Source organism: Accipiter gentilis, chromosome 4 (assembly GCF_929443795.1).
Source record: "Accipiter gentilis chromosome 4, bAccGen1.1, whole genome shotgun sequence".
NCBI classification, from domain to species: domain Eukaryota; kingdom Metazoa; phylum Chordata; class Aves; order Accipitriformes; family Accipitridae; genus Astur; species Astur gentilis.
Genome location: NC_064883.1, coordinates 26,266,821 through 26,288,467, shown reverse-complemented (window position 1 = coordinate 26,288,467; position 21,647 = coordinate 26,266,821). Strand labels below are relative to the sequence as shown.

Here is a 21,647-nt window from a genome sequence, read left to right as displayed (position 1 = left end):
AGAAAATGCCATTTCTAAAGAAAATTGATTATATATTCTGTACCTGTCTACATAAAAAGATACATAACTTAATACAGTCATAATTTTGCATTTTATTCTCACTTTTTACAGGTTGCTAATTCTTTTTTTTTGGTGCATATCATCCCATCAGAACAATAGGGTTATATACTGATAGCTACCAATAGGCATGGCAGCAAAATATGAAAATAGCTCTCACACAGAAAATATTAAAGAGAAAGGCACTGTATGTGACAAGGGAAAATGGAAAGAGGTTTTAAAAAGATTTCTGTGGCTTTTCAGAGAAACTTCTTTTGGAAGAGAAATGGTAAAAGCATTTTTAAGAGACTAGAATAATAAAAACCAGCACTGAACTAGGAGGTGTGCGCGAGCTCTTCCAGTCTAACAAGCCGAACACCAGAACGGCAGAGTGCCAAAGCACTCTGCTGGAGCACATGTACCCTTACAGATATCAGATATTCAAAATAAAAAGTTTGGTTTATTACCTTAATCAGAACCTGAATACGTCCCATGGCTTTTGATGACTTGAAGTACCAGAAGCTCATCACACAAGTCCCACTTGATTCTTTCCATCTGGAGCTCTTCACATGGGCTTTTTCATTTTTTAGGCCTATTGCAGTGGCCTCAAGGTACAGGAATTGTCCTGAAATTAAATTATGTGTTACTGAAAAATTGTTTTAGACTTTCAAATTAGGTTCCAAAACTCAGCAAAGTAAATGCAGAGACATATTAAGTATACTTCCCATATAGGTCCTATACTAATGAACCTCATCTTAGGGTAAAAAATGACCAGGTCACATTCCTTGTGTACTTGTTATATCAGGAATAAACTGGGAGCAGCCTAAGATTTGGGTGGGCCTGTGTGGAAGAGTGAGAATGATTCCATGTTTCCCAGCTACTCTGATTACATGTCCTTGCTCAATGACATTAGTTGCTATTTTGGAAGTACATCATACAATAACCAGACTGTGATAAATTTCAGGATGAAGTTTTCTGAAAGATAACCTTCAAAATAGCAAGTCACACTCTTCAAAAAATTGTGAAATAGGCAAAAAACCTTCATATATTTATAAATCATTAGGTATCCCTAATGATTCATATTACCTTTGGCCATCTGTACTCTTTAATGTATGAATATTAACTCACATTTAAATTATTTAATCACAGAAAATTGCAAAAACAGATGCCGACAGTTAATAGTATCCAACACTAATACAGTCCTTGAGTTTTCCATTTTTACTTTTAATCAGAAGTATCATAAATTCTGCAAGTTTTCAAATTCATTTTTTTCCTTGGTACAAAACCCAAAACTGTAGTTCACATAAACATAAATGTAGTATAAATAACACACTGTTAAATTATAATTGCACATCTACTAAAGTTTGTATATGAATTAGAGAAAAAAAATTTACACCATTAGAGTAAAATGGGTTCATTCTAACTTTGACACTTCTCTGGCTAAGTTACAACCATATATGTTTGCCATAATATCATGGGAAGAGAAATTTGCATTTTCCCTGAGGTTAAGCATATACTTAACAAGTGTAGTGACATTTTCATGGTGATATTTTAAAAATATATATATAATTAGAAAATGCAAATAAACTTATTTTTTCTACATCTGCTATTTTGTGTGTTAAAAAAAAGCCACGTACTTAAAGAATACAAGATATAAAAAGCATGCCATATCAATGTCTACTAGGAAGAGGTGGCTAGACTTCGTTGAGCGCTGGGCATGCTGATGTTTGTTAACGCCTGTTTAATATTAGGCAAATGACTTCTGTTTGGAGGAAACCAAAGCAAACCAAAGCAAAGCAACCCAACCCCAAAAACTTTCATAGTCTTCTGTGGAAGGAAACTTGACTGACTGAGGTGGCAGGCACGGGACACTGAAAGGCCCCTTGATCTGAATGACTGGGACCAGCACTGTGGGACAGTGGACTGATCACATTTAGTCAAGCTTGGCTAGGAGATAATAGGACAAATCACTTAATTCCAACCAGAATGGGGTATTTCCAGTCATAAGCAAATTTTCAACATTTTAATGTTGAAAACAGAGGTGCTAATAGGGGAGTTAGAATTAAGCAATTGCTAGATGTAAGCTCAAGAGCTCTGGTTTTGGAAGTAAGTGCTGAAATTCGTCTTTGTACAAGGACCGATCACTGAATACTGCAGTATCCTCTACCACATATGACAAAATTTTAACAGCTGAGCTAAATTTTGTTTTGGTTCTTTCATAATGAACACAATTATTAAGTGCTATAAGTTCTAACAATATGGCCAGATACCACCTTCACCTTTAAAAAATTCACCACATTAAAATTGTGAAAAGTGAAATTAATTTTAAATATATTTATTTGAGAACACAATTTCAAGACTATGGAGCAGCTCTTGAGTAAGAAATGGAGAATGTGACCTGTTTGATCACTCACCACAACAAAAACTATTAACTTTGAGATTATAGCGTAAACTTCCAGGCTTGAGAATTAGATCAGCAGCAATTTTATTCATATGTGGAGCAGATTAAACATATATGCCATGGAGATACATAAATCCGTGTTCTAACAGAAACGGCTATTTTAAAAGCCAGATGAAAGACAGGGACATGTTAGAGGGCAGTTCTGTTGTACTACATTTTACTCTGAGATCAGTGAAATGCAGCCAGACTGGACTGTCTCAAAATTTACAAACGTATGAATGCATAATGTTTGTGATTATTTGTGCCTGTTTCACCCTCAGTCACCCTGGCAAGCTTTCACTAGCCCCTGAGTTTCTACAGATCTTCTAGTAAACTTTGGGTTTATTGGGTTTTGCCCTTCAGTAGGTCATGTAAACATTCAACAACTACTAAAGCCAAGTCCCACGCCTCTGTGCAACTCTGCTGTGGAATATTTCAATTTAAGATCAGTTCTGAGCTCAGCTTCGGTAACATCTTTGCCTGAGCTATGGGACCTTCAAAGGCAGAGGATGAAGGCACAGACCTTGTAGCAAGAACAAGACCAGATAACTGGGTGCTTTGGCCAAGACAAACCAGGAGCTGCACTGCTACTGACAAAGGAGGTTTATTTATTTAAATTTATTTATTTAAAATTGCCTAAAATTAAACTATGAATTGTCACTGTAGGTAACTTTAAGCTTCCTGGCAATAAGCTCAAGCTCTGGAGGAGCAGGGCCCAGCGGATCTCAGAGCTGAGCTAACTCACCCTCACAAGCCGCAGCCAGACCAAATGCCTCTCTCCTGACAAGTTACAAATTATCTTGCTTGATTCATACAGCAATACTTAAAGGAGAAACACCTAAGAATCAATTTTTCCTGACTTAAATTCATTTTACAACAGTAATTAATATTTTGCTATCATTACACATTTAATTCATTTAAAATGACACCCTGTTTAGACACGTTAGAACCCCCCTGCTGCTCGTGAAGGGAGGTATGAGAAGCTCCGTGAAGACAATTACATCTCATTTGTGAACTGACAACATACCAGTTCTATTTCCAAGCGTGTGGTCCCCAGGAGGTCTAAGACTTTGAGGCGAGCTGACCCCCAGCACCCAGTTAAAATTGTCTGCCAGGGAATTTTGCCAGCCACATCTGCCTTTCTCAAAGGTGCAGGAAGTTCCGCATTCACTCTCGTCTGTATTATCCCCGCAGTTGTCTTCAAAATCACAGCTTTGTTCTGGTCTGTAACACTTGCCGTTCTGACATTGCCAATAGCCGTGTGAGCAGGAGCCTGAAAGGAGAAGAATGGGGGTGTCCTGGTGAATCGCATTGCCATGCATCCCAGCAAGGTTACTGGAAGGTTACATCTGAGAAAGTTTGATATTTAAGAGGAGGAGGGTGGTCCAGAGCAGTTTTATTAAAAGCCTTTGGTTCCCCTGAAGTGCCAATCCATTATCAGTTTATTTCTTTTGTATTTCGTCAAGAGATTGCATAAATAAATGACTGTTTCCCTTGTAAAGCCTTTGAGGGCAAGTTCCAGCCAGGCATTCCTTCACTAACAAAGCTTTCTAGTCTGACTTAATTGCTGACATTCTCCTTTCATGTGGTGTAGGATTAAACCATTTCATTTTAGCTGCAAAGTTGAGCTTAGTTTAGCAGCCCCAGTTTGGAAGAAAAAGCTTTTCTATTTTAACTACAGAAGTTTGCCTTTTAATGGATTACTTTTTTTTTTTTTTTTTTTTTTTTTTTTTTTTCCCCCTGTAGGCGAGTTCAGTGGGTTGAAGCTGTCCTTTTTGTGCAGTATCCCTGGCATTATTGAGGGATAATTCTGCTATTGTACAGCCTGAAAATTGTAGGACTCATTTCACTGGATCCATTTCCAAGCTTCATGTATTCATTTCAGATCAGTTTCTGAAGGGCTCTGGATAAAAAGCAGCCCCTTCAGTACATTCTCTAATCAGGAAGGGAGACACAAAATTCTGAAATGGACCATCCCTATTTCCTTCATCCATTCCACTCTACTAGAAATAAATGCACAAGCCTAATTTTATTTAAAAATAAGAGCATCCCTATATTAGCTTATCAGACATAAAATTAAAATATGCACATGTATGAAAGTTGTATAAGTATGGGAAGAACCTGAGTTAATTGATACTGAAAATCACATGGTGCTAAACCCCTGTTTCCATTACCACTACCTTCCTTTAAAGGAGGACCTGATGGAGCTAAATAAAATTCATGTAAGGCTGGGTTTTATTAAGAGGTCAGAGTAACAGATTTATTAACAAAAAGAATGTAAGAGATAGGGTATTCTGTTGGTGTGTTGGCAACCTCCATCTCTAGGACTTTGTTTATGCTAGACTCTAAATTACAAATGCCCCAAACTAAGTGAAAAACCATTGCCACACCCCTTTGCTGCAAGCTTTGGGTAAAGTGAAAGCAAGCCTTGAATGGCTACAAGTTAGCTAAAGAAAACAAGCATTAACCCCTCTTTTTAAAGTAAAAAATCCTCCTAACAGATATGTATTAAAAATACATAATTAAATACAGAAAAATACTGAAATACCATAGAAATATCTAGCAAGTTTTCCAGGGAAATTATTCATTTTTAATTCACAGTTTCCTAGTAACATAAAAGTATGTATCATGTTTGCTCTAGAAGACTGCATATGATTTGGCTTTTAACAGTTGCTCAGAGAAAGGAGGAAAAAGTCCTGAACAGAAAGGAGCAAGCCAGAATAAAAGTCTGATAATGACTTAGAAAGTCAAGAACATCAGGCAACGGTCTCCAGAGATGGAGACAAGGAGAATGGGTAGGCTCTGACTAGAAGAAAAAGACTTGTTTGAAGTTCACAGTTACAAGTTTATGAAAGCATCGGTGTGATGTTTTATTAGTACACAATCTCTGAAAATCGTCCTGACCAAAAGAATGCAGTAATTGCATCAGTGTATCAGGCACTGTCTAATTATTGCAACCTGCAAGGCAGTTGGAGTCCATCTGAAACTTCGCTCTATCTATCTGCTTCAGAATTTCAATCATCTGTGTTGTTTCCCAAAGGACAACAGAGATTTGTTATAAAATTGCTGCCTAATTTAAATGGCATCTATTTTTAGGAGCTACTTATTATAACCCTACATTCCTTTTATGTGATTGCACTAAGAATTTAAGCATAAAATGTATTTTGTCAGCAAACTACGAATTTAAATTTCAGGATGCAGTCCATGCTTGGAAATACTTTTCCTTGCTATTCATTTTGATCAATAACTGCAATAGCTATTGCATTTTGAGCTCCCTTTGTAGCATTGTTTCCAATTTCGGGTCAGAGAAAAAGTGGAGTTGAAAAGTAGAAGTCTTTGTTTTCTGAAGAAAAACAAAAAAATCCATCTTGAATCCTGGCATGAATGAATCTTTTCAAGCATGTGTAATGAACGATATTACACTGTCTAACTGAGTCTATAACGTGACTTGTTTCTGGATGTACTTCCATAGTATCTTTTCTCTTTAAATGACATAGTTCTAAGGCTTTATAACTGTAAAAAAAAAAAAAAAAAAAAAAAAAAACCAACAAAAAAACCACCCAACAAAAAAAACCAAAAACCAAAAAACAACAAAAACAACCAACCAACGAAAACCCAAACCAAACACACCTATAAGAAAATGTTTTTTTCTGAGCTCTCTTCCTTTCTTCCCTACTTTTTCTCAATCCTAATAATCCAGACTCTGTTATATAGGTGCTTGTGGGTATAATAGGGATATTTAATTGAGAGGAACTTCTCCTTAGCAAGGTTCAGTAACTTTTTACTCCAGGCAGTGTTTCTTAAAGGTTATTAGCAGGTAGACTTATTGCCCTATGTGGTAACTGCGTCACACACTAGGCTGCAGTGCCCCCAAAGGAGCTGTTATGTCTTTCAGATCAATAATCTCTGAATTGAGGAGGATTTACACAACAGAGGAAAACAGCTGCACCAGTCCATAATCCCCTTGTTTTATGTACCCTGAGCAAAATCAACAGATGCAACATTTATATTTTAAAATATGCAATTAGGACAAAGATCAGTCACCTCTATTTTATAAAGGTGTTTCTCTTAAATGTATTTTGAAAAACAATGTACCTGCACATATCAAGAGAGAAAATAATATTAACAGAGCTGAAATATGGTTTATCTTCTACATCAATGAACTTTGAATAGTAATAAAGATAACATGGTATATAGGTTGCAGCACTGAGGCAGAACAGCAATAAATTACAGAAAAGACATTCATATTAGGAAACGGGATCTATGTGTATTATTCATGTAAACTTCAAACTCTGGCAAGAATGCTTGTGTTCTGAAAGAAGTAATTCCAAAGGGGAAAAAATTATTCTTTAATTTTTGAAACCATAGCCTGTGTCACAACAGGATTTTTCTATGAGATAGCTAATTTTTATATTCCCCTCTATCACAGTGATAACTTTATTGATTTTTTAGCTCCTCTCTGATAAGAAATTAAAATTTTAAATACTCTAAAATAAATTAACTCCATAAATGTACCATAAGATGATGCACAAGCACTCTTATTTATTTTTTTATTTCACTTTAGTAGATGAAGATATATGAGAAGGATTCAATTTCTTCCACTATCACTTAAAAAGCTCTTGAGATCTTCAGATGATCTTTCTACATCTCTGTTCAGAAACACCTTATACTTGAAGGTAATTTTTTTATCACTCAAATTCTTTATCAGTTGTTTGTTTTCTCCACAATATTTAGTTTGCTTTTTATTTCAGGAAAAGAATCCCTCATCCTTCCCTTTACAAAGGTAGTAGCTAATTTTTTTTTTTTTTTTTAATGCCACTTATTACTTTACCATTAAAATTCATTACAAGTCCTCACAACGTGTTTGAACTCATATCTGAGTATGCAATGATTTCATTTTCACTCAATATTGATGAAAGCAAATTGTTTCATATTTGCTTGGATTTGCCATGAAAGATTCCTAAAGGAATTTTCTGATTACACACTTACATTGAGTGACCAAATGGAGCCTAATTAATGTAATTTATCAGAGACAAGCTTAAGAAATAGCTTGATCATGTTCTTTAATTACCTATAAGAACACAAACAGAATGTTCTAATCTAGTAGAAAAAAACCCCAGCATTACGTGCTGGAAAATGGAAGTTAGTGAAGTTAAAATTAAAATAAAATAGAGTAATTAACCATTGAACAGATAACCAAAGACTGTGATAAATTCTCTATCAGTTAAGAGCTTTAAATAGAGGCTATTTTTTTTCCCAACAGATATGCTTTAGTTTAGCTTAAAACTATTTGATAAATCAGGGAAAACTCTAGATGAAAACCTGGTTAGTGTTATACAGGAGGTTAAATTGCATATTAATAGTACTGCATGTTGGTTTTAAAAATCAAAGAGCAGCTGTAGACCTTAATTTGCTTATATAATTATGAGAATTTATAACAGATAAACTAAATGTTTATCCATGCCTACAGTAGCTACAAAATAGAGATGAAAATCTCATTTTTCTCCATTAGATTCCAACCTTCTTGAAGCTGGTCCTTCAAACATCTTTGCTTATTGGAAATAAATTAAGTATGATAATTAAATTGATAAGGATAAATAAGATCAGAACTTCTAGAAAATTGCAAAAAATATGATTGTATGTGGGATTACACTAGTTATGACTCTATTTGTAAGCATTTAACACTTAATTCTCATAATTTAACTTGTTTCTTTTTCGGTTTTTATTTTATATCAGCATTGCTTTAAAATCATCAGCAAGCTAATTCATGTTTTAGAATGAAAGGAAACAGATTGGTGATAAGGATATTCCAAAAGTTGTTAAACTTGCACTTCTTAAAATTATTATATTTATTGGTATCATCATCTATGTTTTCCAAACCTAAATCTAATCAAATGAATAGGATACTTTGCAATTCTCAGAAGTATCAGAATAACACATCAGTAGGCTTGAAAAGCTAGAACTGCTTCAAAATATTTTCAAAAGATTTTATTCATATTCACATAGCTAGAAGTATACCTGTTCCTGTATCAAAGCTCGAGTTCCTGTAGAACCGTAATCTGGTATAGAGGCCAGAGTAAATTAATCAGCAGGCCAAGAGTTTGATATCCCAGGGATAGGGGCTTTCTAGATAATTTAGATCTCTGAGTTTTTCCCTGCAACAGTTACTCCATTATCATTCTTGCTCTGAGTTGACATTACTGTATGACTGAATTGTATGTGTCCTCAAAAAAAAAAAAAAAAAAAAAAAAAATTAACTAGAACATCTTTCCTATAATATCTCACTGGTGTAACCCAAGGACACAGAGTAAAGTGCTTTCATCACAGTTGATGATGCATAGTACTAATAGCTTGTCAGTACAGGAATGTGAAAAATGCATCTCATTCCAAAGCAAAGCTTTGGAAATTACAAGAATTTTTAAAGACTTTCAGAAGTTGAAGTGCTGTGAACAAAGAAGACTAAAAATCTACTACACATTATCAGCTCTTTCATTGTAAATAGTCTGTTTTTTCTAGGATTGAGTGCAAACATTTGAATTTTTGGGTTTGCAAGCCTCTGAAATACCTTGACATATTGATTTGCATTCTGAGCAACCAAAATTTTAAAACACAACAGCTTGAGTTCATTTGCAAAAGGGACTTTGAGAAGAAACTGTTAACCTAATTTTCTCCCATGATAAAAAGCTGTTGAAGTCTTCTCCAACAACCAAAGCTTCCTCAGTTGATTTCTTACCTTGTCCATTTCCATATATGAACACAAGAGAATTCCTTTCCAGTAATCAGATCCAGTAATATTCATCCTTAGAACCATTAAGAATAAAAAATACAAAGAACAAGATAGCTTATAACTGTTCAATGTTATTGCCTCTATCCATACCAGAGCAGTAAAGCAACTTTGGTCCATTTGCTGGTACTTTACTATTTCTCATTAGGAAAGGATGGTTATTTATCAGTCACTCAATACACTTTAAGACATACCTAATCTGTGACACATTCAGTGTGCCCTAGCATTGTGCTTTGCTGTATATAAGGTTAAAAGAAATTCTGAAGGATAAGGGGAGCTGAAGGCAAGATGGGCACTCAGTGTCTCTTCATACTGAGTTTACTGGATATACTATAGCCAGGGCAGGTGAACTCTAAAAACAATATTATAAAGAATAAAAGCTTCAGTCTCAAGTGCTTAAGTGCATGCAAATGGGCATTCAATCAAAAGAAATAAATAAAGCAGGTTTTGACTAGAGGCCTTTTTAACTCCTCCACTATTACAGTACTGGTATACTAATACCGTCCATAAAAGAAATGGTGCATACTTTCCCATGTTGCTTGAGTAATTCTACACCTATTTAGTCTATAAAACATGCTAGTAGGTCAGCTTAAAAGGAAGTTTTCAGTTAATCTCTTCAGATGGTAAATCCCCATGGTGAATAAGAAGAGACCTAGGCCTGGATTCATTGACAGATACTCCTTCTATTGCCATAACATTAAGACTGTTTTGTTCCTTGCCAGAAACCCACAAGAAGATACAATACATGTTATAATGAGTATTCCAGTGCTAATCAGATGGTTTAAGTCTCCAACATAAAGAAATGGAAGGAAAACTGCTGTAACGGGACATACGGATAATGGGAACAGGGATATATCAATTCTTATATGTAATCTTCCCTTTCCAAAGCCAAGCTGAAATTTAGAACCTATCTTCTTGAGGGTAGACAAAGAAATACTAAGACAAAAAGGAATCCATTTCTAGCTTTTAAACAAAGCTTTTTTGGAAATAGTACTCATCATATGCATCTACTACATTGAAGAGGATTAAATACTAAGTAACCTGAAAGCTTAACTCACTCACCTGAGTTTACCCTCAGCAAATAAAATAAAATGAAATAAAACAAAAGTTTTGTTTGCCATGTTCTGGCTCAAACAAATTAAACCTAAATATTCACTGCCTGAACTCCTTAGCAAAGACACAGAAAGAAGAAATGTTCCTTGGGTATAAAATCCACAATCCTAAACATATGTCAAAAATTTTAAAAATCTTTTTTTTCTTTTTTCTTTCATTTGTGACTTTAAGTAGTAGTATGCATTTTTAGGTCAAAAGGTTTAAACTCAGTCTTGCATCTCCAGCTTTCTCCCCCACCAGAAAGCCACCATACAACCCCATCGCCATGTGAGAATATCTTAGTGCAGCAGATCTGGAAGGAAGCCAGTCAAGCTGCCTTCTGAAGATCTCCAGCCTTGACTCCAAGTTGAAGCATGCCCTTTAGAAGTACAATTCAACAGCTTACCTAAGAAGCATTGTATAACTATACACTGACACCTTGCCTGAGCAGCTAAATGTTATAGTGCTTTTACCAAAACCTGAACTGATGTATAACTGATGACATCTCTGCCTTAGAGCTCAAAGTGGTTTAGTTATGACCTCCAGTTTAACGGTCCAATTTTTACCTGGTGGTTTAAAGCGTGGGAGAAGGTACGGCATTTGCATTTCCTGATGCCTAGTGCAGACTCTGGTCAGTGGTTTCACTGCCTGTGTTTCTGATGGGAGAAAAATCTGCAGATTGAATCTAAAAGATGGCTTGAAGTGAAGCAGAAGCCCATAAATCAGAACAGTTTGAACATGAGAAATGGAGTGCAAAAATTCTGGATAGCTGAGGTATGTCAGAAGGGAATTTCTATAAGGAGACCAAAGGAATCCTGGGTAGACAGTGAACTAAAAGCATCTGATGTTGTTATAACTCAGGCTGAAGGAGGAGAGATCTTCACTGCCTGCAGTGGAATACGTGTTCCTTTCACATTCTCCACCACACTCCAAGTTGTTGCCCAAAGCATATAGTGGAAGGCAGAGCTGCAGTGCAGTGATAAATCCTCTTTGTACAACTTGCCGGAGCTGCCAGGCTGTGCTCAGTAAATGTGACAGCTGGAAAATGCTTCCCTCAAATCCCACTCAAAGCCTGACCAAGCAGCTCTCATTTACAGTCGCAGCCCTGACTCTGAGACCAGAGGGCAGGACACTCTCCAGGACAGATCTAAGCTAGGTGAGAGAAGGCTGTGGACATGAGGGCCCAGAACTTGAGAAATGCTGATTCCACAGCTGGAAGTATAAACCAAAATACTATTAGAAACCCCTTCTCTGGCAAATAAAGGCATGAAAGAAGACATGGCTTAAGCAGTAAAACTACAAAATAGTCACTGAGTGATTGTATTACATGTCCACAGAACCTCAGATACCTCTTCCAGGAATTGACATTTTCTTTGACAAGTTAGACACTATGAGGTGGTCCAGGAATGGCTTTAAATTGGCATAAGACTGTTCACTATTCAAAGGGGAAGATAACAAATTATGTATAGCTATTATCATTTGGGTATCTCTACTATTTATGAATGTCAATCTATTCCCTTAAATCAGTATTAATATTCAACAATTCAAATGTAAATTACAAAGGAAACTGCTCTGGAATATTCTCAGTTATGTACAGATGGGATGAAAGCACAAAATTGCTGCAAGAAACATAATTTGCACAGAATTTCTATCAACAATTACAGGATTTAAACACAGCTATGTTTAAACTCTTTAGCAATACTTGAGTAAGAGTCAGGTGCAGAAGAACTAAAAAAGTTCAAAACTGATTAAATTGAATCTCATGACCCCTATGAATCCTTCATCTCTCATTGCTCAGAAGGACTAAGTTTCAGGATTACTGTATTTACCATATGGTATTACAAAACTATCTATATTAAACAGAATGCTATAGTGAGCTAAAGAGGACACAACGATTAAAAGATTTTTTTGATGTCTTGAAAAACCTTCCACACACCTCTAAGCCTCCGCTGCAGAGGTCAATAGGAAAATGAAAAATGGAATATGCTTGATGGAAGGGAAAGATAGCAAAAAACTCCTCAATCACTCAGTATCTCATAGAAACATAGCTTCTAATATGGTCAGCTTCTCCCTTTCCTCTGTATTACAGTCATGTTTGTTCTCAGACAATGAAAGAAAAAGATAATAAATATACCTGTAAAGTCAGCATAGGTGGTTTGAGGTGAGATTCTGCAAGTAACAACAATTGCATTTGGAACCTGTACACTCTAATGTCACTTATACTGTTAGTGTCTCCTAACATGATTAAGTAGTCCTGTTCCTTATTTTTTTCCAGTCAGCATGAACGATTAAGACAAAATCACTTTTTATTGATTATCCTCATTTAACATTAGTCCAATACAGCACAAGCATTTATTCCCCAAAGCAATAATAGCTTTATTAACTTTACCTTGATTCAGTATGTTCACATTTAGTAGCACTCCTGAGGTAAGCAAATAGCAGCACATAAGCTTAGCAAGTGACTGAACAAGGAAACAGCAGAACAGTTTATGGTCGGAAAGAGAGCCCTGATGAAACTGTTTTATCCCACTTCATAGGAACTTGGGTTTTAAAGGAAATTGCTCAAATCACTAGGTCTAGTTCACTTTTATGAAAGGCAACGATCTCAAGCAATTCCTCTGCCTTCAATATAATCAGTAACTTTCTCCATTGCTGCTACCAAAAGGCTATTTTTCAGTTTTCAGATAAGGGACCCTGTTAGTACCTAGCCTAAATTTATTCATGACCAGTTCAGATACACTGAGTTTTATGCAAGCTCTGCCATTCAGCTTTCCTCCACTTGGAAAGGAAGGTAAGGGAAACAGAAGAAAGTACAAACAGATCTGAAACCCAAATCCCAGTACTACTCAAACGCATCATATTTACCTGGCCTAAACCTTCATCTGAAAGTCCAACAGAAGCTGAATACTTTCTTATGCCAACCTTCTTCTGAAGCCTAGCCACACAATACTAGACAACTTCAATATACAGAAGAATGATTTTCTATCTATTGCTGTGACAAAACCATGAGAAAGACTTCTCCTGTGGCATTTCTGTTTGTGACAAACTAGGTCTCACTAATTTGAAGCTGGGCACCCAAATTCAAGATTTTTAAAAAATCTAAAATATGTCTCCAAGTCTTTCAAAGTTCATAAATGAGTAGATCATGTTTTGTATGCACTAGAATACTGGCCTGGCTAACCAGGCTTTCAAATCAGCAATTTCAGCTCTTAGAACTCTTTATCTCCACTAAGAGGCAAACCTCCTCTCAAAACTCAGTCTCAATCCCAGGTCCTTCAGGGACAGAAGGAAAGAATTGTAGTAAGGCTGGGTTATAGCAGCCTTACTACTTTAGCTTCATGACTGGAATAGCTTTTAGACCAATTTATAGCATCTACTTGGAAGTCATCTTCTTGGGCATTTATATTTGGATGCATCTGTACATCTTGTAAAAGTCAGTATACAGAATCACATAAGCATTCTGAACAGAAATTTATTCTGAAGAGAGTAAGCTGTAGGATATGTATGAATCCATCACTGTCCCTGTCTGGCAAAACAGAACAGCAAAGCTCTGCTATTGAAAGGATCTTTTCCTCTTTGTATGAAGAGAGAGGCAAGATTTTCACTTAAGATGGTATTTATTGAGGATTTGTTATCCTATTGCAAAAAAGTTAAGAATAACAATAAAGTTTCTCTCCTGAATAGTGAATCTTTATTTGCTGTGTCAGCTACTATTTATTCCTGATTACTAGACAAAGTAACTTGTTATCTATCATCCTAATTAGGTTTTATATATATCACTAAAACATTTGTGTTAAGAATTGTGAATAAATGATAAGTAGACTTAAAAGCTTATGACCAAAATCATGCCTAAGTTTATCATCATAGAATAATTATAACTTGCTATTGATATTGCCACTTGAAAGGGGACCAGCATAGCTGTTATGCTTTTTCTCAGTAGGGAAATACTTTCTTTAGAATAGATGTTCTGCTTGCCCTGAACCTTTAGGTGTGTGCTGGTTTTCTTGCAGAAGCATGAAAAATGTCAAAATATCATAAGGGAGTTATTTCAGCCATGTTTCCCAAATTTACAGTCTCAAACAATTTGACAATTAGAAGTCAGTGTTTGCTCTAGGGCTGTGCAAGCGGTTGTGTATATAGATGTGCAGGGGAGAAACACAAGTATGTGTTCTCTTCGGAGGGACAAAGTAGATATAACTCCTGGTCTGGTGGACAGGCTGTTAATTTTTATTCATAATTGGCTATTAAATGGCCACAGTTAATTCCTGTTGATGAATGTCACACTTCTGTTTTTAAAAAGTTCAAATAGAAATTTGTTAAATGAGAAACTTTTAAGTCAAATTTAGACACAAAGAGTTGTTCTAGATAAACATTTGCTTTGCAAGACCTTCCTTCATCTAAAATGGAAGAATATAACATTTTAAAGATATTTGTTTCCAGAACCCTTTCTTTCTGCTCTCCTTCCCTCTAGGATAACATATCTTGTGTCCATTGTGATCTTCAGTACATATGAAAAGAAGAACAACTAATGCTTGCAATTAAACTGTTTTAATTAACTAGTTAATTATACGAAGTATGCATAGTAATGATGATTGTGAGTCTCCAAATATTTTAGCTGAACAACCTGGATAAATTAATGCTGAGATTCAGAAACTAATCTTTCATTCATTTTTGTTGGTCCTTATTCTATGATCATTTATCATAGTATAAAACTTGTGTTTCAGTTTCCAGTTTCACTCAGTTCTCTATCTGGTTAGCTATTACATATTTAGAATGAAAGTATGTTACTGTAATTCTTCAGAAAACTAGAATTACTCTTACCAAAAAAAATTACATTGACATTCTGGGTCTCATTCACTGAAATTGGTATCAAATTTCTTCTGATGTAACACTTTGTCTTACTACATCATCCCCAAATTCATCGCATACAATAGGTTGATTTTTGTAGAAAATAATTTCTCAAGTCAGTTTTCATCATGCTAATAAAAGAATTTTTGATATCACATCTTAAAGCGCTTGTGCATTCTCTATCTAGTTATACAAAATGCTTCAGAAAACGTTCACAAAATATGTGCTCATAAACTATATTGTTCTACAAATTTAAGAATACAGTCAAGTAGTGAAAAGATCTGGAACCAAAAAAATAGTAGAATTTGAGCAGCAGAATTACGGAAAATGCTTCATGTGTTTGGAAAAGTTTTTCTTACAACTCCGTATAATTGCAAACAGCTCCGTAAAACATAGGCGATAAACAGAAAACTGGAAAATATCATAACCTACACAAATGCAGAGGCGTCTGTTAGAAGACCAACATCTGGCTATTGTTGTGCTAGCAGCAGACCGTGTAACTTAATTCAGCCTTATAGAATGACATTTATTACAAATATTAGTCCAGAAACCTTTCTGTCAAACAAGGCACACTCTAGTCTTTGCAAAATATGTAAATGATGTTTACATATCCTCAAGCTGAGCTGTAATAGCATCAAAGTAAAGATGTCATATAAAGCTTTATACAATCAATTCATAGACTTTTATCAAGATAAAAATCTTGTACTAGGTGTCTGTAAAAAATGGCAGTGCTGGATAGAACACACAGAATATTAAAGTCTCTCATTAGTTCAATTACACTAAAGTCCTTAAAAAAATAAAAGATCTTCAAAGTAAACATAGACTAAACAAGAAAGCATATTTGAAGGCCTTCTCCCATAACAGTTATGAATTATTTCTAATCTCTTAATTTCTAGTATTTCAAAGGCAGTATTCGGACCTTTTAAATTTTCCTCTGAAGCTGACCTGGTATAAGCCATCATCTTCAACCTCTGCTGTGAAACCTTTGCACAGTGATACTGGATGCATTAGTTTCCACAGTGTTACCTGGCAGAGACCATTCAGCATACGTCTAATGACTTGAATCTAAATTAGTGTCTCCTTAATGCCTCAGTCTCAAATACCTGCAGTATCCGGGTGTGCAATGGTTTTACTGCAGTTTCACATGCAAAATGGCGATGACCTGGTCTGAGCAGAGACAAAAAAAAAAAAAGAGAGGCTGAAGGCCTGAGGTGACACCTTGTGAAAGCAGATGAAAGAAGCAAGAGGACTTTAAAGGGAGAAGATTTAGAATAAAACAGAAGAATCTAATGAAGACAAAGTCTCATCTCTGTGAGGCACATGTGAAAGGGAAATGCTAACAGAGCCACCCAGAGTGGCAGGCTGTAGCCACTGAACACGACCAGAAGCAGATGGCACAGGGAGAGGACATAATGCACCGCCATCCTACAACAAATGCGTAGCTTACAGTTAAACAAGTGCGTGTCACATCCCATAGATGAGATACTGCACCAGCTTTATGGGAAACACTCCATATCTTCCAGAACTGTGACACTGTCAACCTAATGGCTCATCACTTGGCAGTCATTTCACCTTAACCTAGCAGCAAGGCAACTCAGAAAACATTTCTGATAAAGCAAATCTAAACCAGCTTAGGAAAAGAAAGGGACCTGCATGAGACGATGAAAATAAAACTATGTCAAGAAGAGTTCTAAAATAAAAGCTTAGATGGCATTCAGCTCACAAAGAGACATACGCCTTTATGTTTACATGTAGGCAAGCTAAATGTCTAAGTTGCCTTTAAAACTGATGGGGATCTGGTTGGTAACAATCGTTGGACTTCAAAGAGTCATCATGTCATGCTAAAATGGAAACCTGGAGTTTTATTTGGTTGCCCACACATATAGCATTTCAAAACATATAAGACATCATTCCTTGTCACCAGCTACAATCCCTGAAGGGCATGTACTTTCCATACATCCTCTTATACACCTGTCAGCACTGTGGGGATTTCCTAGACACCCTGCTCCATCACAAACAACAACAGATGCCTTTATGTGTGCAATTCAGTTGTGTCGAGTGGCTGGGCAGCAAAAAAGCAATACAAGTACATCTACTGTAATAGGAGTTTAGATGCCTGACACATCTTGAGTACACCTAGATGTACATGACATCTGATTTGAGTCTTAACTTGGAGCTGAATCCCACTCTAAATATTTCAAGTCTTGGATAAATCTGATACAATTTGTATTTACTTTACCTAAAGATTCATTATGCACATTAAGATGGTTTTATTTATCTCTTCCCTTCCCCCCGACTTTATTTTTCACTCAGATACCTAAAAATACAGCACAGAAATATTAAGGGCTTTCCTCAAACACAGAAGAGTTTACTAAAATAGAAAGGTGGAGAAAAGAATCTTTGCTCTGTCCAGTTCACTGACATGTTCCCTCTCCAGTCTAGCTGAAGAGCAAAATCTGCTAGTCTTTTTCACCTATACTCAGTGAAGACCATGCAGCTTCAGTCAATAAACTCCCATCATTTTTTCTTGAGGACAGCTTCTGTGATTACTGGTGACACAACCTTTGCTGGTATTCTGGATCATTGGAAGTTTCCAGAGATCAAATCCACAGTTTTTAAAATTTCCATTTCTTCAACCACTTCTCGTGTAAAGCACGTGAGGTGATCTGACTTTTGAGCATAAACCAAGTGTGGTCCTTCCACATTCAGGAATGCTTTATACATTTTGACAGTTAACGGTCTTTTTTACCACTCATTTGTTTATCATCTTTGTTTATCCTACCACTAAACAGCAATGCAGGCACATCTTGTGATAGTTAGTTAGGTATCTTGTGAAATCTACAATAACATTCTTCTTGGGAAGTATATTCTGTTGAAAATTTGAGAACAAAATAAATCACAGAATGAAAATGAAGTTGTGCAGTGAATTGCCTCAAATCTTCCTTGATATAAAACACAAAATATAAACTGAGCTTTCAAATAAAATTTACAACTATTTTATGCAAAATAATGTATAATGTATACCATATTGAAAATGTAAACACTGTAACTAGGAAAGTAAAATACAGTCCAAAGTGACTATTGATAAGTATGTGCTGAAAAACCATTTCTAGTTCAGCTTGATTCCTACAGTTAGAGAGGGAAAGAAGCAACACACATGCCTGCAGTCTTAACCACACAAGGAAATTTTGTTCCAGAATGTCTAGACAACTCAAATGCCCAGCAAAGGTGTACTGCACTAAGCGTCAAATAGGTCTAGATACTGTGAAATGCAGTGTTTTTTCAGATCACTTATGTGGTTGCAAGACTTAACTTAATAGTAAAAACAACCAATATATCTAAAAATACCCTGTATTGCAGCATTATTTCTCTACTTTTAAATGTGAGAAAAAAAAGTAATAATTACACCCAAGTAAGAGTAATTTGTTAACTAGTTCTTGGAATGCAAAGCAGGGTTAGAGCTTTCACGTTCTCAGTTTATCCAGGCAGAGGTGGGCACTGCATATGGATTGTGTAACAGATAGGAAAAGGTCTGAGCTAGTAATGGTACTATCACTGATGGTCATGGGAAAGCTTAGATTTGGTAAAAGTCTTCTTAGCTCTCCTAGCAGGGAGAAAATAAATGAGCTGGGCTCTTTAACAGGGTTCTCCTTTATAAATATAGTATCAGGAAATCCTTTTGCACTTTTAAGAACAATTTGCCTTTGGTTAGAAAAGCTATTCCCACATCCCAGTTAGTCATTGCCAAAAGGAATCACCAGTTCATACTATGAATGTAGATATAAATGCCTGCCCTCACCTGCTGCTCAGAGACTCACTTCAAACTGCCAGCACTGAAAATTCATTTCTCCTGACCTGATACTTATTTGGATGTCTGGTCTGGGACACGTTTCTCAGAAAGCAGTCTGTGGAGACCCAAGAGATAAGAAAAGTTTGGGAGATGTTAAACTGTTTTGTGAAACAGGAAAACAACTGCTGACAGTGCCCTACCTCCTAGGACCTTAGATGACATAAATCACGTTCCGTTGTCCAGTTTCTAGAGTTGTAACCACTTACGGACCCAATCCAAGCTCTGCTCTGACTGCTGATCCAAACAGTCTTTGAGCTTTTTCTCACACTCAGGGTATTAGGTCTTGGAATACCTAGGGGAAACATTTTGTTTCTTTGAGCTAAATTTATAATAAAGTATGAGAAACTTCTGCAAATTTTCTGTATTTTATCATATGTACAAATATTGCAATTGGTTATGGACAGAAATGTATCCTAAATCCCCACAGAATGTTGGAAAAACATTATTTTTAACTCCAATATATCTTTAAAATTAAAACTCATTCTAGATTTTTGTAATTGTTTTGTAAATTAGGCTAGAATAAATAAATGGGTATTCTTTTTTAGTTTAGCAAATGGACACATTGTTTTCAAACCGTCATACAATCTGGTAAGGCTAGAGCTCAAAAACAAAGGAGATAAATCAGAGTCCTAGCTACCAACAAACAAAAAGAAGAAATTGTGGAATGAAATAGGTGGACCAAGGGCATATATTTCCAATTAAATTTATAAAGTACAGTGATTACAATTACACTGACTTGGAATTTAGCTGGAGAAAGCTTCACAGAATCAGAAAGTACAATATGAAAATCCAGGCTATATATTTTGTCTCCTTCACTGTCAATAAAAGGATAATTTTCTTCACAAGAGCTAGACAATATATGTAGAAGTTGAATTCAAGTCACCCATATGCATGACTACTATTAGCTTTACGTCCAACTACTAAACCAATCTATTTATTCTACAACATTTCCACCATTCTTCTGAAAAGTATGGAATAATTGTATCTTGTGGCAGGAAGGAGAGAGAATAAATTAAATATGTCAATGTATTATTTTTAAAAGTCTAGACTATAAAGGAACTTTTCTTTTCATAGTGTTATATAGGTGAAAATTAAAATTATCATTTGCATGGAATTTCATTTCAGATACATCTGAGAGTCTGCTTCTGTTCAGGTACTAAATAATTAAGGAAAAATGTTTCAAAACCTGCTGTATGCAATTAAGGCAACTCTATAGGTATATTCCATCTTTCAAAAGTTCAGGGGCATATCAGAAATTATGAGTACTCTTTACAGGCTTGGGTTTTGGGGGGTTGTGGGGTTTTGTTTGTTTTTCCCAGAACTGGTTTTAAAGTGCTTTAGACAGTCTACTTTATTTGTTTCACACCCTGTTCTCTCAGACAATGGTCAATGCTGGTTGCTTCAAAGGAAGATGTAAATGCTCTGTTATTCAATTAGTTGTGCATAAGGAGACATTTTTTCCTCTTTTCAGTAGGAGATCACGTTATGCACTGAAGCCATAAAATGTGATTGTTCTTGTAATTATATGTTAGTTCAAATAACTGCCAAGGCTATTTCTATTTATGTGTCCGTAAATTTTTATAAATCTAATTATATCTGCAAAAGAGTGATATAAGCAATATCCTTTGGTCTTTAAAGTACACTCTAAAGTTTTAGGTAATATTTTAAATGAAAACATTTTGGCAAATCTGATTTCCTGACTATTCTCTTCCTTTGCCTTTATTTATTTTAATTTTAGCTATGTTGCTGAATTCTACAATTTTTGTTTGTTTGTTTTGTGAATTAGATATTTGTGCTAAATGATTCAAAAAACAGTCTGGATTAAAAAAAACACCGAACACAACAACAACAACAAAAACCCCAAAACAACCAAATAAACAACTAATGAACAACAACAAAAAAAACCATAGCAAGGCTGTATTCTTTAATGCTCACTCATAAAAGACCAGGGAAGAGCATGAGTAATGAGTCTGCTGGTGATATGAGATAGGAATAACTATGAATAATATGAAAAATATTTTGTAAAAATGAAGTTACTTAAAGTGACAGTACCCGGCAGTTTTTACGCACTGGGCATCCTTCCTGACATCAGCCACCTTTACAGGGCATTGGACTGTCCTATAATCCCTGTAACACAGCTGCCAGCCCCAAGCAGGTGTGTCAGGTATCTTATACAACTACAGTGGAGCTAAACAGACACAGTTGAGCAACAAATTGCATCCTGATTGACTGGCAATGAAATGCAATGTTAATTGAGTTACACAGAACACCACAATGCTCTTCACAAATGGATGATGAGCTCCAGTCACTGCCATTACTACAGAGTGACACAGCAGAGTACTGAAGATAGCTCCAGGAACACATCAGCCCAACGTTCAAAAAGGGCAAAGCAAATAAGGCCTTTGGATTTATCAGGGAAGACAGCAAAGTGAAAAATAAACATTTTGCTACAGTATCATTCCACCATTCACTTATTTCCTAAACACTCTACATAGACCTGATTTTATAATCTCAAAAGATTATAGTAGATTTTTTAAAAAGTCAGAAAGGAAAACATATGGAATAGTTTCCATGTAAGAAATAGGTTGGAACTCCTT

At 35.7% G+C, this 21,647-nt stretch overlaps 1 protein-coding gene across 1 annotated transcript in view; it reads right to left on the bottom strand.

Annotated features, from left to right (window-relative positions):
• The window catches only part of MALRD1 (MAM and LDL receptor class A domain containing 1), a 291,220-nt gene that overhangs the window by 141,601 nt on the left and 127,972 nt on the right, over positions 1-21,647 (bottom strand). Inside the window, exons 26-27 of the mRNA XM_049798440.1 lie at positions 3,504-3,749; positions 504-661 (exon numbers count right to left, since the gene is read on the bottom strand). Coding sequence (XP_049654397.1) covers positions 504-661; positions 3,504-3,749 — 404 coding nt within the window. The remainder of the gene's footprint in view (positions 1-503; positions 662-3,503; positions 3,750-21,647) is intronic.